General features: G+C 54.4%; 2 protein-coding genes across 2 annotated transcripts; one reads left to right on the forward strand and one right to left on the reverse strand.

Annotated features, from left to right (window-relative positions):
• Window positions 1-11702: 11702 nt before the first annotated feature.
• Window positions 11703-12868, forward strand: LOC120411736 (vegetative cell wall protein gp1-like). The gene is made up of 2 exons (XM_039569580.1): window positions 11703-11884; window positions 11968-12868. Exons 1-2 carry the CDS (start codon window positions 11703-11705, stop codon window positions 12851-12853), a joined length of 1068 nt encoding a protein of 355 aa, XP_039425514.1. The 3' UTR covers window positions 12854-12868.
• A 4-nt stretch (window positions 12869-12872) lies between these two features.
• Window positions 12873-15532, reverse strand: LOC120409734 (zinc finger protein 664-like). The gene is given in 5 exon segments (XM_039549688.1): window positions 12873-13479; window positions 13482-13520; window positions 13523-14125; window positions 14310-14388; window positions 15236-15532. Coding segments are annotated over 5 exon segments (1185 nt in total). The 5' UTR covers window positions 15395-15532; the 3' UTR covers window positions 12873-13174.
• Between the last annotated feature and the right edge of the window lie 6 nt (window positions 15533-15538).

Below are 15538 nucleotides of genomic sequence, written 5' to 3' on the forward strand. Positions count from 1 at the left end.
AATGGGACTCATTTCAAGAACAGCCTTATAAACACCTGGGCTAGAGAACATGGCATAGAGTGGGTGTACCACATCCCTTACCATGCACCAGCAGCTGGGAAGGTTGAGCGGTGTAATGGACTGCTTAAAACCACCTTGAAGGCACTGGGTGGGGGGACTTTCAAAAACTGGGAGATGCATTTAGCAAGAGCCACCTGGTTAGTTAACACTCGAGGTTCCACCAGCCGAGCAGGCCCTGCCCAATCTGAACCCCTACAAACAACAGACGGGGATAAGGTTCCAGTGGTGCACATGAGAGGTATGCTTGGAAAAACTGTTTGGGTAAAGTCTGCCTTGAGCAAAGACAAACCCATCCGTGGGGTTGTTTTTGCTCAGGGACCAGGTTGCACCTGGTGGGTGATGCAAAAGGATGGAGAGACCCGATGCTTACCTCAAGGGGACCTTGTTTTAGGGTGAACTACCCATGGCTCTGTACTTGTATCAGTATCAGCATGTATATTTGTATATAATTTGGGTAATGCATAGATTTATATGGTTAAAAAAGTTAAGTTTCATGTAACATGTTAGTATGGGAAAAAATTCGGGGTGGATAATGTTGGGGTTTTAGTTTAGTCTTAGTTTTTTTCCTGTTAAAGGAATTTTCTCCCATATGCATGTTGCTAGGGGACAAATAGCTGTACTTAAGAAAGACAAAAAGGGGAGTGGGGCGGGCCTGGCTACTCTTTTGTCTACACCTGGGTGTGGGGTCAGTTCGCTCGGAGCGTCCGGAGAGAGAAGCTGCAGAGAAAGGAGCTGCTGCTTCTTTCTTTTTGGCCGTTTTTTTCCTGCTGGAAACAACGCCGGGACCCCAAAAGCCGCTTTCCCTGCCCTGCTGGAGACCGGGCTGTGGCTGCCCTGCCCCGCTGCTGCTTCGAGCTTTCGCTACGCTGTAGCCCTGCTCGCCCTGCCTGCCTGGGCCTCCGTGGGGTTCTCCCATCTGGATACATCTCGTCTGCCACCCGGGATTTGCGTCCGTCCCTGCCGTTCCAGCCTGCTGTTCCTGAGAGCCCGGGATCAACTGCCCAGGGGTTTGTGAAGCCTTTGTTCCATCCTTCCCGGGATCCCACCGAGCCGCGGGTTTCCCGAGCTCGCTCCGGAGCGCCCCCTGCAGCCGCGGGGGAACCATCGCACCTGCCCTGCTCACCGGGAGCCGCCAGCGCCCCTGCCGGCTGCGAGCGGAACTGCACCCGAGGGGAAAGCCTGACAGCCGAGAAGGCTGGCACTGGGTTTGTGATTGCTGTTACTGCCATAGTTGTTGTTGTTTTGTTTGACTGGTTATATACATATATATATATAGTAAAGAACTGTTATTCCTATTTCCCACATCTTGCCTAAAGGCTCTTGATTTCAAAATATAATAACTTGGAGGGAAAAGGGGTTATATCTGCCACTTCAAGGGGGGCCTCTGCCTTCCTTAGCAGACACCTGTCTTTCAAAACCGAGACACACCCGCTCAATCCCTCCATCCCAAATGGGAGCTTGGAACCTCTCCTGAGCCCTTGCTGTGCCCATGGGCTCACCTCAAGTCCCAGAATGAGAGCCAGGGCCCCACAGCCCATTCAGAACCTCTCAACATTGCCAGAAACAGCAGCATCCTTCCCAAAATGGGCTCCCCACATCCCTGACAATAGGTCCCCCTTCCAAGTACCAGAGCCCCCCTCTCAGAACCCCTCCCGAAGCATTGGGGGGACCCCAAAACTGCCTCAGGAACGGGACATAGCCTGACATCCCTTCAGGAATGTGGGATACCCCAGAACCCACTGAGCAACGGGGTCCCCCCGGCCTCATCATGCGCAGCCTTCAGCTGTCTCAGGCAGAGCCCATCCCGCCCTCAGCAGCCCCAGCCCAGCCCAGCCCAGCCCTCGTGGGCAGGAAGCCCCAATGGCCGAGCCGGCCTGGGACACTTGCAGGGATGCGGGGGCAGCCGCAGCTTCTGGGGCCAGCCTGTGCCAGGCCCTGAGCGCCCTGCCAGCTCCAACTGCTCGGGCAGGGCAGAGAACACCGAAGGAAAGGCCCGAGCTCGGCTCGGGGCAGGGAGAGGGCACTCCCCTGGCGCTGCCACGGGCACCACAGACCCGGCCTGGGGAAAGGATTGGGATTTATGTCCCAGCGAGTCGCAGCAGGGATTGCTTCTCATTTCACCGCTGTCATTTGATTGGCCTTGAATTCCAATCATTTCCCCATGGAATTCCCATGGCAATGGGCTGGGGGGAGATCCATCCATGGAATTCTCACCTGACTGGGATGAGAGTGAGATCCACCCGTGGAAATTCTATGGGAATTCCTGCATTCCCAAGTGCCCCATTCCTGAATCCCAAAGTCAATAAATCAGCTCTTCCCAATGAATTTCTGATTTCGATCAGAGTCCCGATAGATGTCCCTGCCCCTGCGTTCACCCAGGTGCCTACAGGGATCCAGGAGAATGTGGAGAGCACCAACCAGGGGTCTTCCCAAACTGGATAACCGTAATGTGGGTCACCAGGGTGTCACGATCCGCTAATGCAAGCGGGGGTCGTGATGGTTCGTTTATCGATCTCAGAGTGTAAAAGGACACAAGAGATTTCAGTTTTAATCAAAACAGTGCACCTTTATTAAGTGCCCACAACACAGTAATGCAATAGAAGAGAGTAAGAGAGAGAGAGAGAGAGAAAAAACAAAGTAGAGAGGGGGAAAAGAGGGGCAATAGCTACCAACGGATGAGACGAAGTCCTCGTGGTCTTCCGCCAATAGATTCGTCTTCTTTCCGTGGGGAGATCTCCGACTTGGTTATTTTAGAAGGTCCCTTTATAGTCCTTTTCAGAAGCGAGGGGCAACTGGCCAAGAGGTTGGGAAATCTACAGCCATTGTTATGGGGTCCGTTGCTTTGGGAAGCAGGTACAGGACAGACGTACAAGACAGGTGCACAGGAGAGGTGTACAGGACAGGTCATTCCTTTCTGCTTCGGCGCAGTCCTTCCCGCCTGGGCAGCAAGAACGGCGCAGTCCGTTGTGACCTGCACTAATTTTCCTCAGGAATGCGTACCAGTTCCCAGTGGGCACACCCGTAGGCCACACTTGGCAGACAATCCCACCTCAGCCAGGCCAGGACTGCTGTGTTCAGTCTCTGTCTTCGGCGATGATCGTGAGGCAGATGAGGGATTTTCGGACCGTCTCTTACACTTGGCCAACACCCTAGGTGATTGATATCCCCAAGGGCCTTGAGTGCAGCTAACCAAGGGGTGAACACGGAAGCTGCAACTTGTCCTGCCTTATTCCAATTGTAAATGTGGCTGTCACAACTTTCGTCAAACTCAGCAAAGGATCTCTTTTGACGTGTTGATGTGTCTGTTTGTCTCCAATTATGTAAAAATGTAATATTTGGGGTGAGAGTAGAAAGCTTACCAAGGCTACAGGGGCCTCCTTGGAGGCGTGAGGGGATCCCGGCCCATACTCTGTCACCACAGACAAGAAACACTCCCCAGGGTAACACTTTTGGGTGGAGAGTGGACACAGAGAGTACGTGGCTGGTGTAATTGCACCAATCTTGACTATTATAGGCTTTGTTAAATGGTGATATGTCTTTTCTGTATGTGTTTTTTGCTTGGTCAATCCCTGGTCAGCGTTGGCTTTGCAGTCTAAAATAAAATTGGACACAATATGTTGCTTTGGAGGACCCCAGCAGGTTTCATTCTTGGGGTTCATCTCGAGCATTTGGCAGAATCTTTATCCACTCATCCCAAGTGTCTACCGGGTTGGGCCTCTTACCTGTGGTGCGGAGGAGCTCTGAGTTAGTGATGGGCCAATCATCTGCTACTAAAGGAATTCCTACCAGGCACGTAGAGAGTGGGTTGTTGTTGGGGTCTCGTCCCCATGCCATGTAGCCCTGGGAGAGGGGCCCTGAGGGGAGGCACGGGGTTTCCCTGCCCCTGGTCAGCCTCATTCCCCATTGGTTGGTTTGGGTTTCCCTGTGTGGGCAAGGACCCTCGGGTCCCGTGACTGGAGGAGTTCCTCAGCAGAGCCCCGGCCATGCGGCTGGAGAAATAAACATCTCTGAAACATCTACCAAGAATCTGTCCATATATATTTCCTTTCCACGGGACTCCTGTTTCGATATATGCGTGTTACAGTAATCCCCGCTGTAGCAAATGGTAGAGAATGCGGGCAGGACACCGATCCCTAAGGACAGAAAATTCATGAGTAAAAACCACTCTAGATCTCTCTCTTCTCCTCTTGGTTTGGATATTCTCTCTGGACTATGGAAGAATCATGGGAAATGTGGCTCTCCGAGCCACAGAAAAAAATGTATCTAGAAGTTAAAGGAATCCTTGAACAACAAAACAAAAAAGTATGGGAACCGGGAGATCTAGAACATTTTTTTAAGTGGCTTTTCAAAAGTTTCTCCTATATTTCTCGAGACTTACTTCTTGATATTGAACCTCCTGGAACTTGTCATGGGTGTTTTTGGGATGAGATCTGGGATAAGGTAAGGGATCAAACAGAACATGGACTAGCGATAGAAGCTCTCCGTGCATCCCTTGTAATCAGTGAAGCTCTTGAGGAGCATGTGTATGGTCCCATTACCCCTAAAACAGAGGATCATACTAATCCCGTGGCCGAGACCGCGCGGCCGCCATCCCGGGAGCACATGACTGCCGCCGTGCCGGCGGAGGTGCCTGTGCTGGATGCGCCCGGCCCCCTCGGGAGCGCGCGCCTTATCGCGGACCCCATCCCTGTCTCGGGGTCCCCGGCCACGCGACCGCGAGTGAGGGAGCGATGCCACAGGCGCCGCAGGTGCCGTGGGCCACGAGCAGCCAGGAACCGGGCATCGGCGTGGAAGCCCGCTCTGAGCAGCTGGCTCGGAGAGCCCTGCGGAGAGAGAAGCGGCGGTTTCCACAGCGACACGAGAAGCCGCGCAGCGCAGCGCCGAGCCGAAACGAGGCCGCTCTCAAAGCATCGTGGAGTTGGCGGAGCGGAACCGCTCAGAGGATGCGGGGCCAGCAGCGATGGCAACGCGGGGCCGCGCAGAGCCCAGACACGCGCCGGAGCAGCGCCGCTCGGAGGGCGCGGAGCAGCCGCAATGCGGGGGCCCGGCCGAGACGTCGGAATCGGCGAGGCGGCGGCCACACGGGACCAGCAGCCACAACAAACACGCAAGCACGTGATAGGACAAGTTATAGCAATGAAAATCACAGGAACTCTAAAATGGTACAATGTAAAAAACAACTATGGACGAGATGATACAGGGGAAGATTTATTCATCCATAGAACTGCCATTAAAAGGAATAACCCTAAAAATTACCTGCAAAGTGTAGGAGATGGGGAAGTTGTACAATTTGATATAGTGCAAGGAAAGAAAGGTTTTCAAGCAGCGAATGTTACTGGGCCTGGAGGTATTCACGTGAAAGGCAGCCGTTATGCACAAAATTATAAACAATATCCATCCCAGCAACTTCCCTGCCCACAGCCTACTTTCCCCTTTTACCCTATACCCAATATGTACCCTTTCCTAAGTTTACCCCAGCCCCAGTTTGTTCCTAATCCGTTTTTCACCCCATGGCTTCCCTATACAATTCCCTTTCCCTACAATTAAACCCTCTCCTGCCTCAGTTTCCCCACAAAGCATGCCTGGAGAGTTCTGTCTCCCTTCTGTCAGCCCTAAGATGTTCCACAGAATCTCTTTGGACATTTAAGGACTCAGGAGAGTGGCTTGTTTTGTCTTGAAACTGTTCTTGTTATGTTTATCCAGTTGTTTTCATTCTCCTTTTATTAAAATAAAACGGGTGAGTAACTGTTTGGATAAAATATTTAAAGGACTTGGATTTTCCCTGACTGATGGTTGGCGTCACTTTTGCAAAGTCTAACTGGGATCACAGCACTACTTGTGCTTATGACACTTGCTTTGAGCTGTGTAAAGAACATGGTTGTGAAAGCAGCTGAGGAACTCGTGGGATGTGAGTAAAGGAGCAGAGTGAGGCTTCTGAAGGCTTGAAGGGAAGAGAAGCTTCACAGCCCTCCAAGGGGGGAAATTTGCCAGATGAAAAACCGTTTGCACCTGGTGGGTTCATACAATGCTTCTTCTCCAAAAGCCACTGGCCATGGAACCGCCCAAGGCTGATTCTGTAGGCAGCAACCAGCCCAGGTGTGCCAACTTTCACCAGTTCACCGGGCAGTCAGGGCTGGCTTTGGGGTCAGCGACCACCAGGGACCCCCAAAGAGACCCCCAGGGCAGAAGAAGGGATGTGCCAAGGGGTGGGGGAAATCTGCAATGATTTTGGGGCAATGATGATCGTGTGTGTGTTTCTTGTGGGACAATCTGGGAATGTGTCTGTGAAGCACAGTCTGCAAACAGGAACATTCCTGAACTCGGCGCACACGGCTTTGGGAGGGGCTCTCCCCTCGTGCATCCGGCCCAATAAAGAATGCTGCTGCTTCGTGCTGCGCTGGTGCTGAGGAGGTTTTGTTTCACTGAAGTTTTGGGAACACCTCTGTGCCTGTGTCACAGACCCACAGAGCAGCTGTGATGTCAGAAAGGGGCTGTGTGACATCACAGAGTGGGTTGTGACATCACAGGGTGGCTGCATGACATCATAGAGTCTACTGTGACATCATGGAGCAGCTCTGTGACATCACAGAGTGGTGCTGTGACATCAGAGACTGGTGCTGTGACATCACAGAGTGCATTGTGACATCACAGGGTGGCTGTATGACATCACAGAGAGGACTGTGACATCACAGGAGGTGTGACATCACAGAGTGGCTATGACATCACAGGGTGACTATGTGACATCACAGACTGAGCTGTGACATCCCAGATATGGCTGTGATATCACAGGGCAGAGGTCTGACATCATAGAGCAGACAATGACATCACTGAGTGGTTGTGACATCCCAGGGTGGCTGTGTGACATCCCAGGGTGGCTGTGTGACATCCCAGGGGGTTGGATGCCATGGCAACCCTCATCAGTTCCAGTTCCCTTGGAAACCCCCCCAGGACCCATTGCTGCAGTCAGGCTCCGTGGCCACTTGCCCGCAGAGCTGTGGCTGCCCTCGGCTGCCATGGCAGCCCTCAGGACAGAGCGGTGCCGGGGCTGGTGCCAGCTACAATTGCAGTGACACTCGCTGATGCCCTCAGGTGCCACGGCAGCGGCCACAGGGACCCGTTCCTCACTTTGGTGCCACGGACACCAACGCTTGGCCCCGCTGCCATGGGCATTGGCACGCTCACCTGCACTCAGGGCCCGTGGCCGGGCACTGCTGCCATGGACACGGCACGGAGCCCTGGGCCACAGGCGGCTGCCGTGGCCACCAGCCCAAGGTCCCGTGGCCAGGGCCGGGGCCATGGAAAGGAACCCGTGGAGCCGTGCTGATGCTGGGTGGCCATGGGGTGCTGCTGTGGGCTGGGCCAGAGGGAATTTCCTTGCCAGCCCTTTCTCTGGGGCTGTGTTTGGCTCTGTGCTGAGCACAGCGTTGCTCACACTGAGATGGTTTTGTTCTTGCTCAGCTTGCACAGAGCCAAGGCCTTTCCTGCCCCTCGTCCGGCCACGCTGGCGAGGGGCTGGGGGTGCGGGGCAGCTTGGCAGGGGTCACAGCCAGGACAGCTGACCCCAACTGACCCCAGGCATATCCCAGACCACAGGACATCATGGCCAGGGTATAAAGTGGGGGGAACAAGGAGGAAGGGGGGACATTTGGAGGGAGGGTTTTTGTCTTCCCAGGTAACACTCAGGCAGGATGGGGCCCTGTTTTGCTGGTGGGCAGGGTCAGCACCAAACACACAGACACCAACTGAAGGAATTGTGTAATTTATAGAATGCAAAGCTGCAAAAAGTCACAAAAGCATAAGCTCAGCAAAGCACATAATCATTAGCAAAGAATGACAGCAGGAGTAGCTCAGCAATGCCCCCAATCATCCCTGCCAAAGATTGCCTGCAGTGATTAACCAAGATGCAGCCCCAGTTCCCCTCAGACTTTACCATCACCCAGAGCCACCCATCAGCTGGGGGAAGCTGTCCCAGCCAAGGACTGGAGAGCCACTCGGACACTGGGAATTCCTGCAGCTGCCTCCAGCCACAGCTGAGGCTCCAACCCCGCTGGGAGAGGGCCCAGCTTTGACAGTGCTGCAGAAACAAACTGACAGCACTTCTAGTGCGGGAACATCTGCTTTCATCCTCCTCTTGGCTTCCTCCTAAGCCTGGCCAGGGCTCAAGGAGGAGCCAAGGCAGCTGCCTTTGACCATACAGCCCCAAACAAGGCCAGATGTGGGATTTCATGGCCTTGTCCCAGCCGCCCGCAGTGCCCAGGCCGTGCTGGCCGTGCTCAGAGCTGGGCCCAAAGCTGCCCAGCATTGCTGCCTTTGGGAGCAGAGCAGCAGGGCAGGACATGTGCCCAGCCTGCAGCCAGCCATGGCACAGCCACCTCCTCAGCAGCTGCCCAGAGCCCAAAAGCAGCTTGGCAGCCACTGCAGAATTCCCTGCAGCCGCCCCAGCAAAGGGGGAACCTTTGGTGCCCGGCCAGGCCGTGCCATGCCCAGCTCTGGCAGCATCCCCCTGCCTCTGGACTCACCTGCACACTGGCCGTGGAGCGTGTCTTTGGAGAAGGTGCCACAATCAAAGGCCATCATCTTCAGCTGCCGCTGGCCAGCTCCAGGAAGAGGTTGTCGTCCTTGGGCTCGTCCTTGGTGGCTCCAGCAGCAGCAGCCCCACCTGCTACAGCTTCTCCAGGGGCTCCTTCTCCTTCCCTGGGGCCACACCAGGCTCTCAGCGTTCTGCCCAGGGCCCCAGCAGACAATCAATGAACCAGACAAGCAAAACCAGGGGGGATGGTGGCCACCAGGGCTTGCCAGAGCAGGCCTCCAGCTCAGCTGCAGCCCAAGAGCTGCGTGTTCCCTTCTGATGCTCCCTGCTCACAGCTACAGGCAGGACAAAAGAGTCTGCTTTGCTTTGCCACTGATTGCCAAGAGATGGGTGGGGCTGTTCCCTGCCAGGCCCCTGGATCACACTGTGCCCGTGGGGCTCTGCCATCCTCTAGGGCACATGAACACCCTGCAGCCAAGGCTCACGGAAGAGCTCTTCCAAGGACGGCCTGGCCAAGGGCTGCATGGACAAGCACCTCTTCAGAACATCCTGGCACTCTGGGCACAGAAAGCAGAAACCACCAGGCAGCTGCAGAAGGATCCCGCCCGCTTTGCCCCCCGTTCCCGTGCCCAGGCCATGCTGGCTGTGCCCAGAGCTGTGCCTAAACTTGCCCACGCATTCTGTGCTTTGGAGGGCAGCAGGAGAGCAGGACATGTGCCACCTGCTCAGAGCTGCCCAGCGGGATGCTCCTGAGCCCGCTGCTCTCTTCTTTTTCTTGTTCTGTTATATTCTTGTTGGCTTCATGTTATTTCATTTTTCTTTCTTCTTTTCCTTTTTCTTCTCATTTTTCATTTTCGTGTTGATTTCTGTCTTTTGATTTTCTTTCTTTTTTTTTTTAATTGTTATTATCTTTTTGCTTTTTTATTCCTTTTTTTCTTCATTTTTTAATGGTGTTTTTTTGGTTTTTTAGTTTTTATTGTTTCTTCTTTTTTTGTTCTTTCTTTCATTTTTTCCTATTTTTCTTGTTTGTTTCATGTTATTGAGTCTTTCTTTCTTTCATCTTTTTTTTTCTTCAATTTTTTCATTTTCTTGTGGATTTCTTTTTGCTTTCTTTCTTCATTCTTTTATCTTTTTTCTTTCTTTTCCCTATTTTTTCGTTGCTTTCTGGCTTCCTTCTTTCTTTTTTCTTTAATTTTTTCTTGTGTCTTTCTCTTTTTTATTTTTTCTCTCTTTTTTGATTCTTTCTTTCCTCTTTTTTTCTCTTTTATTTACTTGTTGGTTTCATGCTATTTACTCTTGCTTTTGTTGTTTGTTTCTTTGTTCCTTTCTTCTTTTCTCTTTCCTTTTTTCTGTCTTTTTACTTTCTTTCTTTGTGTCTTCACTTTTTATGGTTTTTCTCCTTCTTTTCTTTCTGTTTTTGTTTCTTGTTGCTTTCTTCCATTCTTCTTTTTATTTTTCTCTTTTTGCTTTCTTCTTCCTTTTTTTTCTTTTTTGTTGCTTTCTGTCTTTCTTCATTCTTTCCTTTTTGTTTTCTTTTGTCTTCCGTCTTTCTTTCTCTTCTTTTTTGTCTTTTTTCCTTGTTTCTTTCTTTCCTTCTTCTTTTTTTTTTTGTCTTATTTTACATTTATTTCCTTGTTGGTTTCATGCTATTTAGTCTTTCTTTCTTCTTTGTTTCTTCTTTTCTTTTTCCTGCCCTTTTTTCTTTTTCTTGTTCATTTCTGTATTTTGATTTTCTTCTTTTTTTCTTATTTTCTTCCTTTCTTTCATTTTTATTATCTTTTTGCTTCCTTGCTTTCTTCATTTTTTAATGATTTTTCTTTATTTTTAAAAAATTTTTTTATTGTTGCTTTCTTTTACCATTTTTCTTGTTGGTTTCATGTCATTGAGTATTTTTCTTTCTTCTCTTCTTTGTCTGCACTTTTTTCATTTTCTTGTTGATTTCTGTCTTTTCAATTCCTTTTCCTTCCTTCCTCCCTTCCTTCCTTCCTTCCTTCCTTCCGAATTCCTTCCTTCCTTCCTTCCTTCCTTCCTTCCTTCCTTCCTTCCTTCCTTCCTTCCTTCCTTCCTTCCTTCCTTCCTTCCTTCCGAATTCCTTCCTTCCTTCCTTCCGAATTCCTTCCTTCCTTCCTTCCTTCCCTCCCTCACAAGCCACTTCTCGTCCCATTGAAGGGGTGCAAAGTAGCCAGATGCCCTCCCAGTTTGGGTCCTCTCACCCACCCCAAATGTGGGGACTTCATCTCAGCCCCCCAAATTGCAGGGGGCATACGGCACCTTCCCCAAATTCACTGCAACCTCCCAGAAGCCACTTAGAGGCCCCAAAATTGGCAAAAAGCAGCAGGAGCCTCCCCAAAAGCAGCTCCTGCTTTCCCTTCGTGAAGTGCCTGACTCCAAATGGCAAAACCACCCCATCCCTCCCACACTCCATCCTACCCCAAAATATCCCCCCACCCCATCCCATCCCATCCCATCCCATCCCATCCCATCCCATCCCATCCCATCCCATCCCATCCCATCCCATCCCATCACCCTACCCCACCCATCCCATCCCACCCCATCCCATCCCATCCCATCCCACCCATCCCATCCCACCCTACCCCACCCATCCCATCCCACCCATCCATCCCATCCCATCCCATCCCATCCCATCCCATCCCATCCCATCCCATCCCATCCCATCCCATCCCATCCCATCCCACCCCTCCTGGACACCAATTCCCCTTCTGTGCTTCCTGACTCCCCACAGCCGGGCCTTGGGGCTGACGGATCGAGCCATTTGGGGCTGCCATCGACACACTGGGGCTGGCATTGAGTTTATTGCAGGCACCCGCTCAATCCCTCCATCCCAAATGGGAGCTTGGAACCTCTCCTCAGCCCTTGCTGTGCCCATGGGCTCACCTCAAGTCCCAAAATGAGAGCCAGGGCCCCACAGCCCATTCAGAACCTCTCAACATTGCCAGAAACAGCAGCAGCCTTCCCAAAATGGGCTCCCCACATCCCTGATAATAGGTCCCCCTTCCAAGCACCAGAGCCCCCCTCTCAGAACCCCTCCTGAAGCATTGGGGGACCCCAAAACTGCCTCAGGAACGGGACATAGCCTGACATCCCTTCAGGAATGTGGGATAGCCCAGAACCCACTGAGCAACGGGGTCCCCCCGGCCTCATCATGCGCAGCCTTCAGCTGTCTCAGGCAGAGCCCATCCCGCCCTCAGCAGCCCCAGCCCAGCCCAGCCCAGCCCTCGTGGGCAGGAAGCCCCAATGGCCGAGCCGGCCTGGGACACTTGCAGGGATGCGGGGGCAGCCGCAGCTTCTGGGGCCAGCCTGTGCCAGGCCCTGAGCGCCCTGCCAGGGAACCATTGCTGCCCCACATCCCATCTCAGCCTGCCCTCGGGCAGCGGGAAGCCGTTCCCTGGGGCCCGGCCCCGCAGGCCCTTGGCAAGAGTCTCTCTCAGCCAGCAATTGCTGCTCCTCCCTGCTGCGGGGCCCAAGCTGCAAGTTGATTTTCTGCCGCTGGCCCCGGCCCAGCCCCGAGCCAGGGCCAGCACCTTGCCCTGCAGCTCTGCGGGCGCTGCCTTTGTGCGGCCGCAGCGCAGCGGCCGCAGCTCGGAGCTGCCCTTTGTGTCCCCGCCGGCAGCTGGCAGAGCTGGCGGGGCCGGGCCAGGGCCGGGCCAGCCCCGGCCTTCCCGGCTCTGGGACACAGCGGCGGCAGCCCCAGCCTTCCAGCCCTGCACACGCTCCCACAGCCACTCCTGGACCCCTCAAACCACCCCACAGCTCTTGGCCAGGAATCCCCCAACCACTCCCTGCATCATAAATGACCCCAAGAACCACAAAATTCTTTCCGAGCCACACGGCCCTGCCAAGATCACCAGAAGTCTCTCAGAGACCACTGCAAAAGGCCCCTCCAAGCACCACAAATGCCCTCAAGAGACACAAAAGCCCAGCCCAGTCCCCCAAGGAGCCCCCAGACCCCCTCCCACCCCCCATGGCACCGACCAGGACAGGCTGGGGGACAGGAACATCCACAGCCCAGAGCAGCTCAGGCACTTCAGCAGCGATTTGGGCACTTTGGAGGTGGGGGAGACACAGGCCAGGGACTGGGACAGACAACTGGAATTCCTGGAGAACAGACAGGCTCAGGTGGACACATTCTGCCAGCACAACTGTGAGATTGTGGCCCCAGTCTGCCTGGCTTCACAGCCCCACAACACTCAGATCCTCCCGAATATTCCCCTGAACAGCAAAGTCACCCCCAAATTCCGGTAAAATGGTGGAACTTTAGATCTCTTTGTTTAATTTCTTTATTTTTACTCCAATTTTGGTTGTTTCAGTAGGATTAACACAGAAATTACTTAGGCTGCAGAAGATCTCCAAGATCATCCAGGGTTGCTTGATACCACCAGAGAAAACAATTGGACAGAGCAGATGAAAATTTTAGGGTGTAAAGGTAAAAAATCAGCTCTTCCCAATGAATCTCCAATGTTGATCTGAGTCCCGATGGATGTTCCTGCCCCTGCGTTCACCCAGGTGCCTACAGGGATCCAGGAGAACGTGGAGAGCACCAGCCAGGGCTCTTCCCAACCTGGATCACAGGGAATGTGGGTCACCAGGGCTCTGCCAAACGTGGCTCCTCTGATGGGAGATGGAGTTGGAGCAGAGGACAAAGCTCTTCCCGCAGTCGGGGCACTCGCAGGGCTTCCCTTAGCGGTGCCTCCGTTGGTGTTGGGTCAAGTGAGAGCTCCTGGAGAAGCTCTTCCCACACTGGGGACACTCGTAGGGCCTCTCCCCGGTGTGGATGCGCCGGTGGATGATGAGGTGGGAGTTTTGCTTGAAGCCCTTCCTGCAGTCGGGGCAGCGGAAGGGCCTCTCATCCGTGTGAATCCGCTGGTGCGGAGGAGACTGGAGCTGGTCTGAAACCTCTTCCCACACTCGGACACTCGTAGGGCCTCTCCCCAGTGTGGATCCTCTGGTGGATACGTAGGTTGGAGATTGTGACAAAGCTCTTCTCACATTCCCCACACTCATAGGGCCTCTCCCCAGTGTGGAACCTCTGGTGCTGGATCAGGGTGCATCTCCGGCTGAAGCTCTTCCCACATTCCCCACACTCGTAGGGCCTCTCCCCAGTGTGGATGCGCTGGTGGCGGATCAGGTCAGAGCTGTACCTGAAGCTCTTCCCACATTCCCCACACTCGTAGGGCCTCTCCCCAGTGTGGATCCTCTGGTGGACGATCAGGTTGGAGCTCCACCTGAAGCTCTTCCCACATTCCCCACACTTGTGGGGCTTCTCCCCATTGTGAAGCTGCTCATGAACCACCAGCTCTGACCTCTGGCTGCATCTCCGGACGCCTTCCCGGCACAGGGTGGGTCTTTCCTCCTCAGAGCACCCTGGGCTGCGTTTGCAGCCCCTCCTCCTGCGGGATCTCCGGGGCTTTTCCTCCCCGTTGGATTCCTGTGCCGTGGAGCCGCTCAAAACGGCCTCTTCCACCAGGTTCTGCTGCGGGGATTTGTCCTCCCTGGGCTCCATCCTCAGCTCCTTGTCTGGGGAGGAAGGACAAGGAGAGGATGGGATTTGCCTCCGTGCCACAGGGAAGGGGAAGGAGATCCCCCCAGTCCGTCCCCGGCAGGACGGCGTCGGCAGCGGGGTTGTCCTGCAGCCGGGGGCGATGCTGGGCTGGGAGATGGAGCAGGAGAGAGGGGAAAGGGCCACTGACTTCCTCCTCACCTGCCTGGGGCTCCCGGGGCATCTTCCTCTTCCTCACAGCCTCCTCCTCCATCTGGCCAAGGGTTGGGAATGGGAAATCCTGGTCTGGGGAGAAACAAGGGATGAGCACATTGAGTTTACAGGTCCTTCTGCCCAAGTCCATCTCTAGAAGTCACTGGGCACTGTGTGTCCATAAAAATCTGCTCTGAAAAAGCCTCTCAGGAGTTCCCTGTCTCTGGTCTCTCCCCTTTGGTGTTTGGGGGTTCCCCCTGTCCCAGCTGCTGGGGGTCCCTCTTTTATTGGGGTCCCCTCTCTACTTGGTCTCCACCCTCCCCAGGCTGCTGGGAGTCCAGGAATCCAAAAGCTCCCCCCTTTGGTCTCCCCACTTAGGGATGCTGGGGGTTATGGGATCCCCAGGTCCCTTCTCCCCTTATTCTCTGCTTCGGGGTGCAGGGGGTCCAAGGAGTCCCCCCTCCCCCTCTCCAGGCTGTTGAGGGTCCCGCCAATGGCGGCGCTCCCCCCTCTCTGGGCTCCCCACTTTGGGGCCCTGGGGGTCACAGGGGTTCGCTCCTCCACACTGCCGGGGCTCCCCTGCTCCCGGTACTGCCCCTCTCTGCTCGTCCCACTCTGGGGCTCCCGAGGTTCCCCCTCCGGCTCTCCCAAGGGGTCCCGCAGCCCCCTGGCTCCGGGCTGGAGGTGGCCCTGCCTGACCCGGGCAGACCCAACCCCCACCACGGGGCGGACCCCACATCCCCCTGCCCGCTGCCAGGGCTCTGCTGGCACCGCCACCGGGACCCCCAGAAACACCTCCTGGGGACCCCCAATGTCCTCACAAGGGGCATTTTCTGCTCAGCTTTGGAGTTCTTCATTCTCCAAACATCCCCCCAAAAAACCCAACCCAGGGAACCCCCCGGGATATCTGGGCCGAGCTCCCCCTCCCCGGGCACCTGCGGGATGGGGGCGATGATCCCACGGGTGGGGGGCTGTGAATTCAGGGAGCGCTCAACCTCATGTGGGGAGTGACTGGGTCTGAACTGGGGGCAACTGGGTTCAACTGGAACCACACTGGAAGATAATGGGAGCAGCTGTGCCCATGCTGGGGTCATACTGGGATCCTACTGGAACTGACTGGGATGATACTGGGAGTATCTGAGAGGGACTGTGATCATACTGGAATCAGACTGCGAGGGACTGGAAAGGTACTGGACATGACTGGAACCGTACTGGAGGTGACTGGGAACAACAGAGAC

This window comes from Corvus cornix, chromosome 2 (genome assembly GCF_000738735.6).
Source record: "Corvus cornix cornix isolate S_Up_H32 chromosome 2, ASM73873v5, whole genome shotgun sequence".
Lineage (NCBI taxonomy): Eukaryota > Metazoa > Chordata > Aves > Passeriformes > Corvidae > Corvus > Corvus cornix.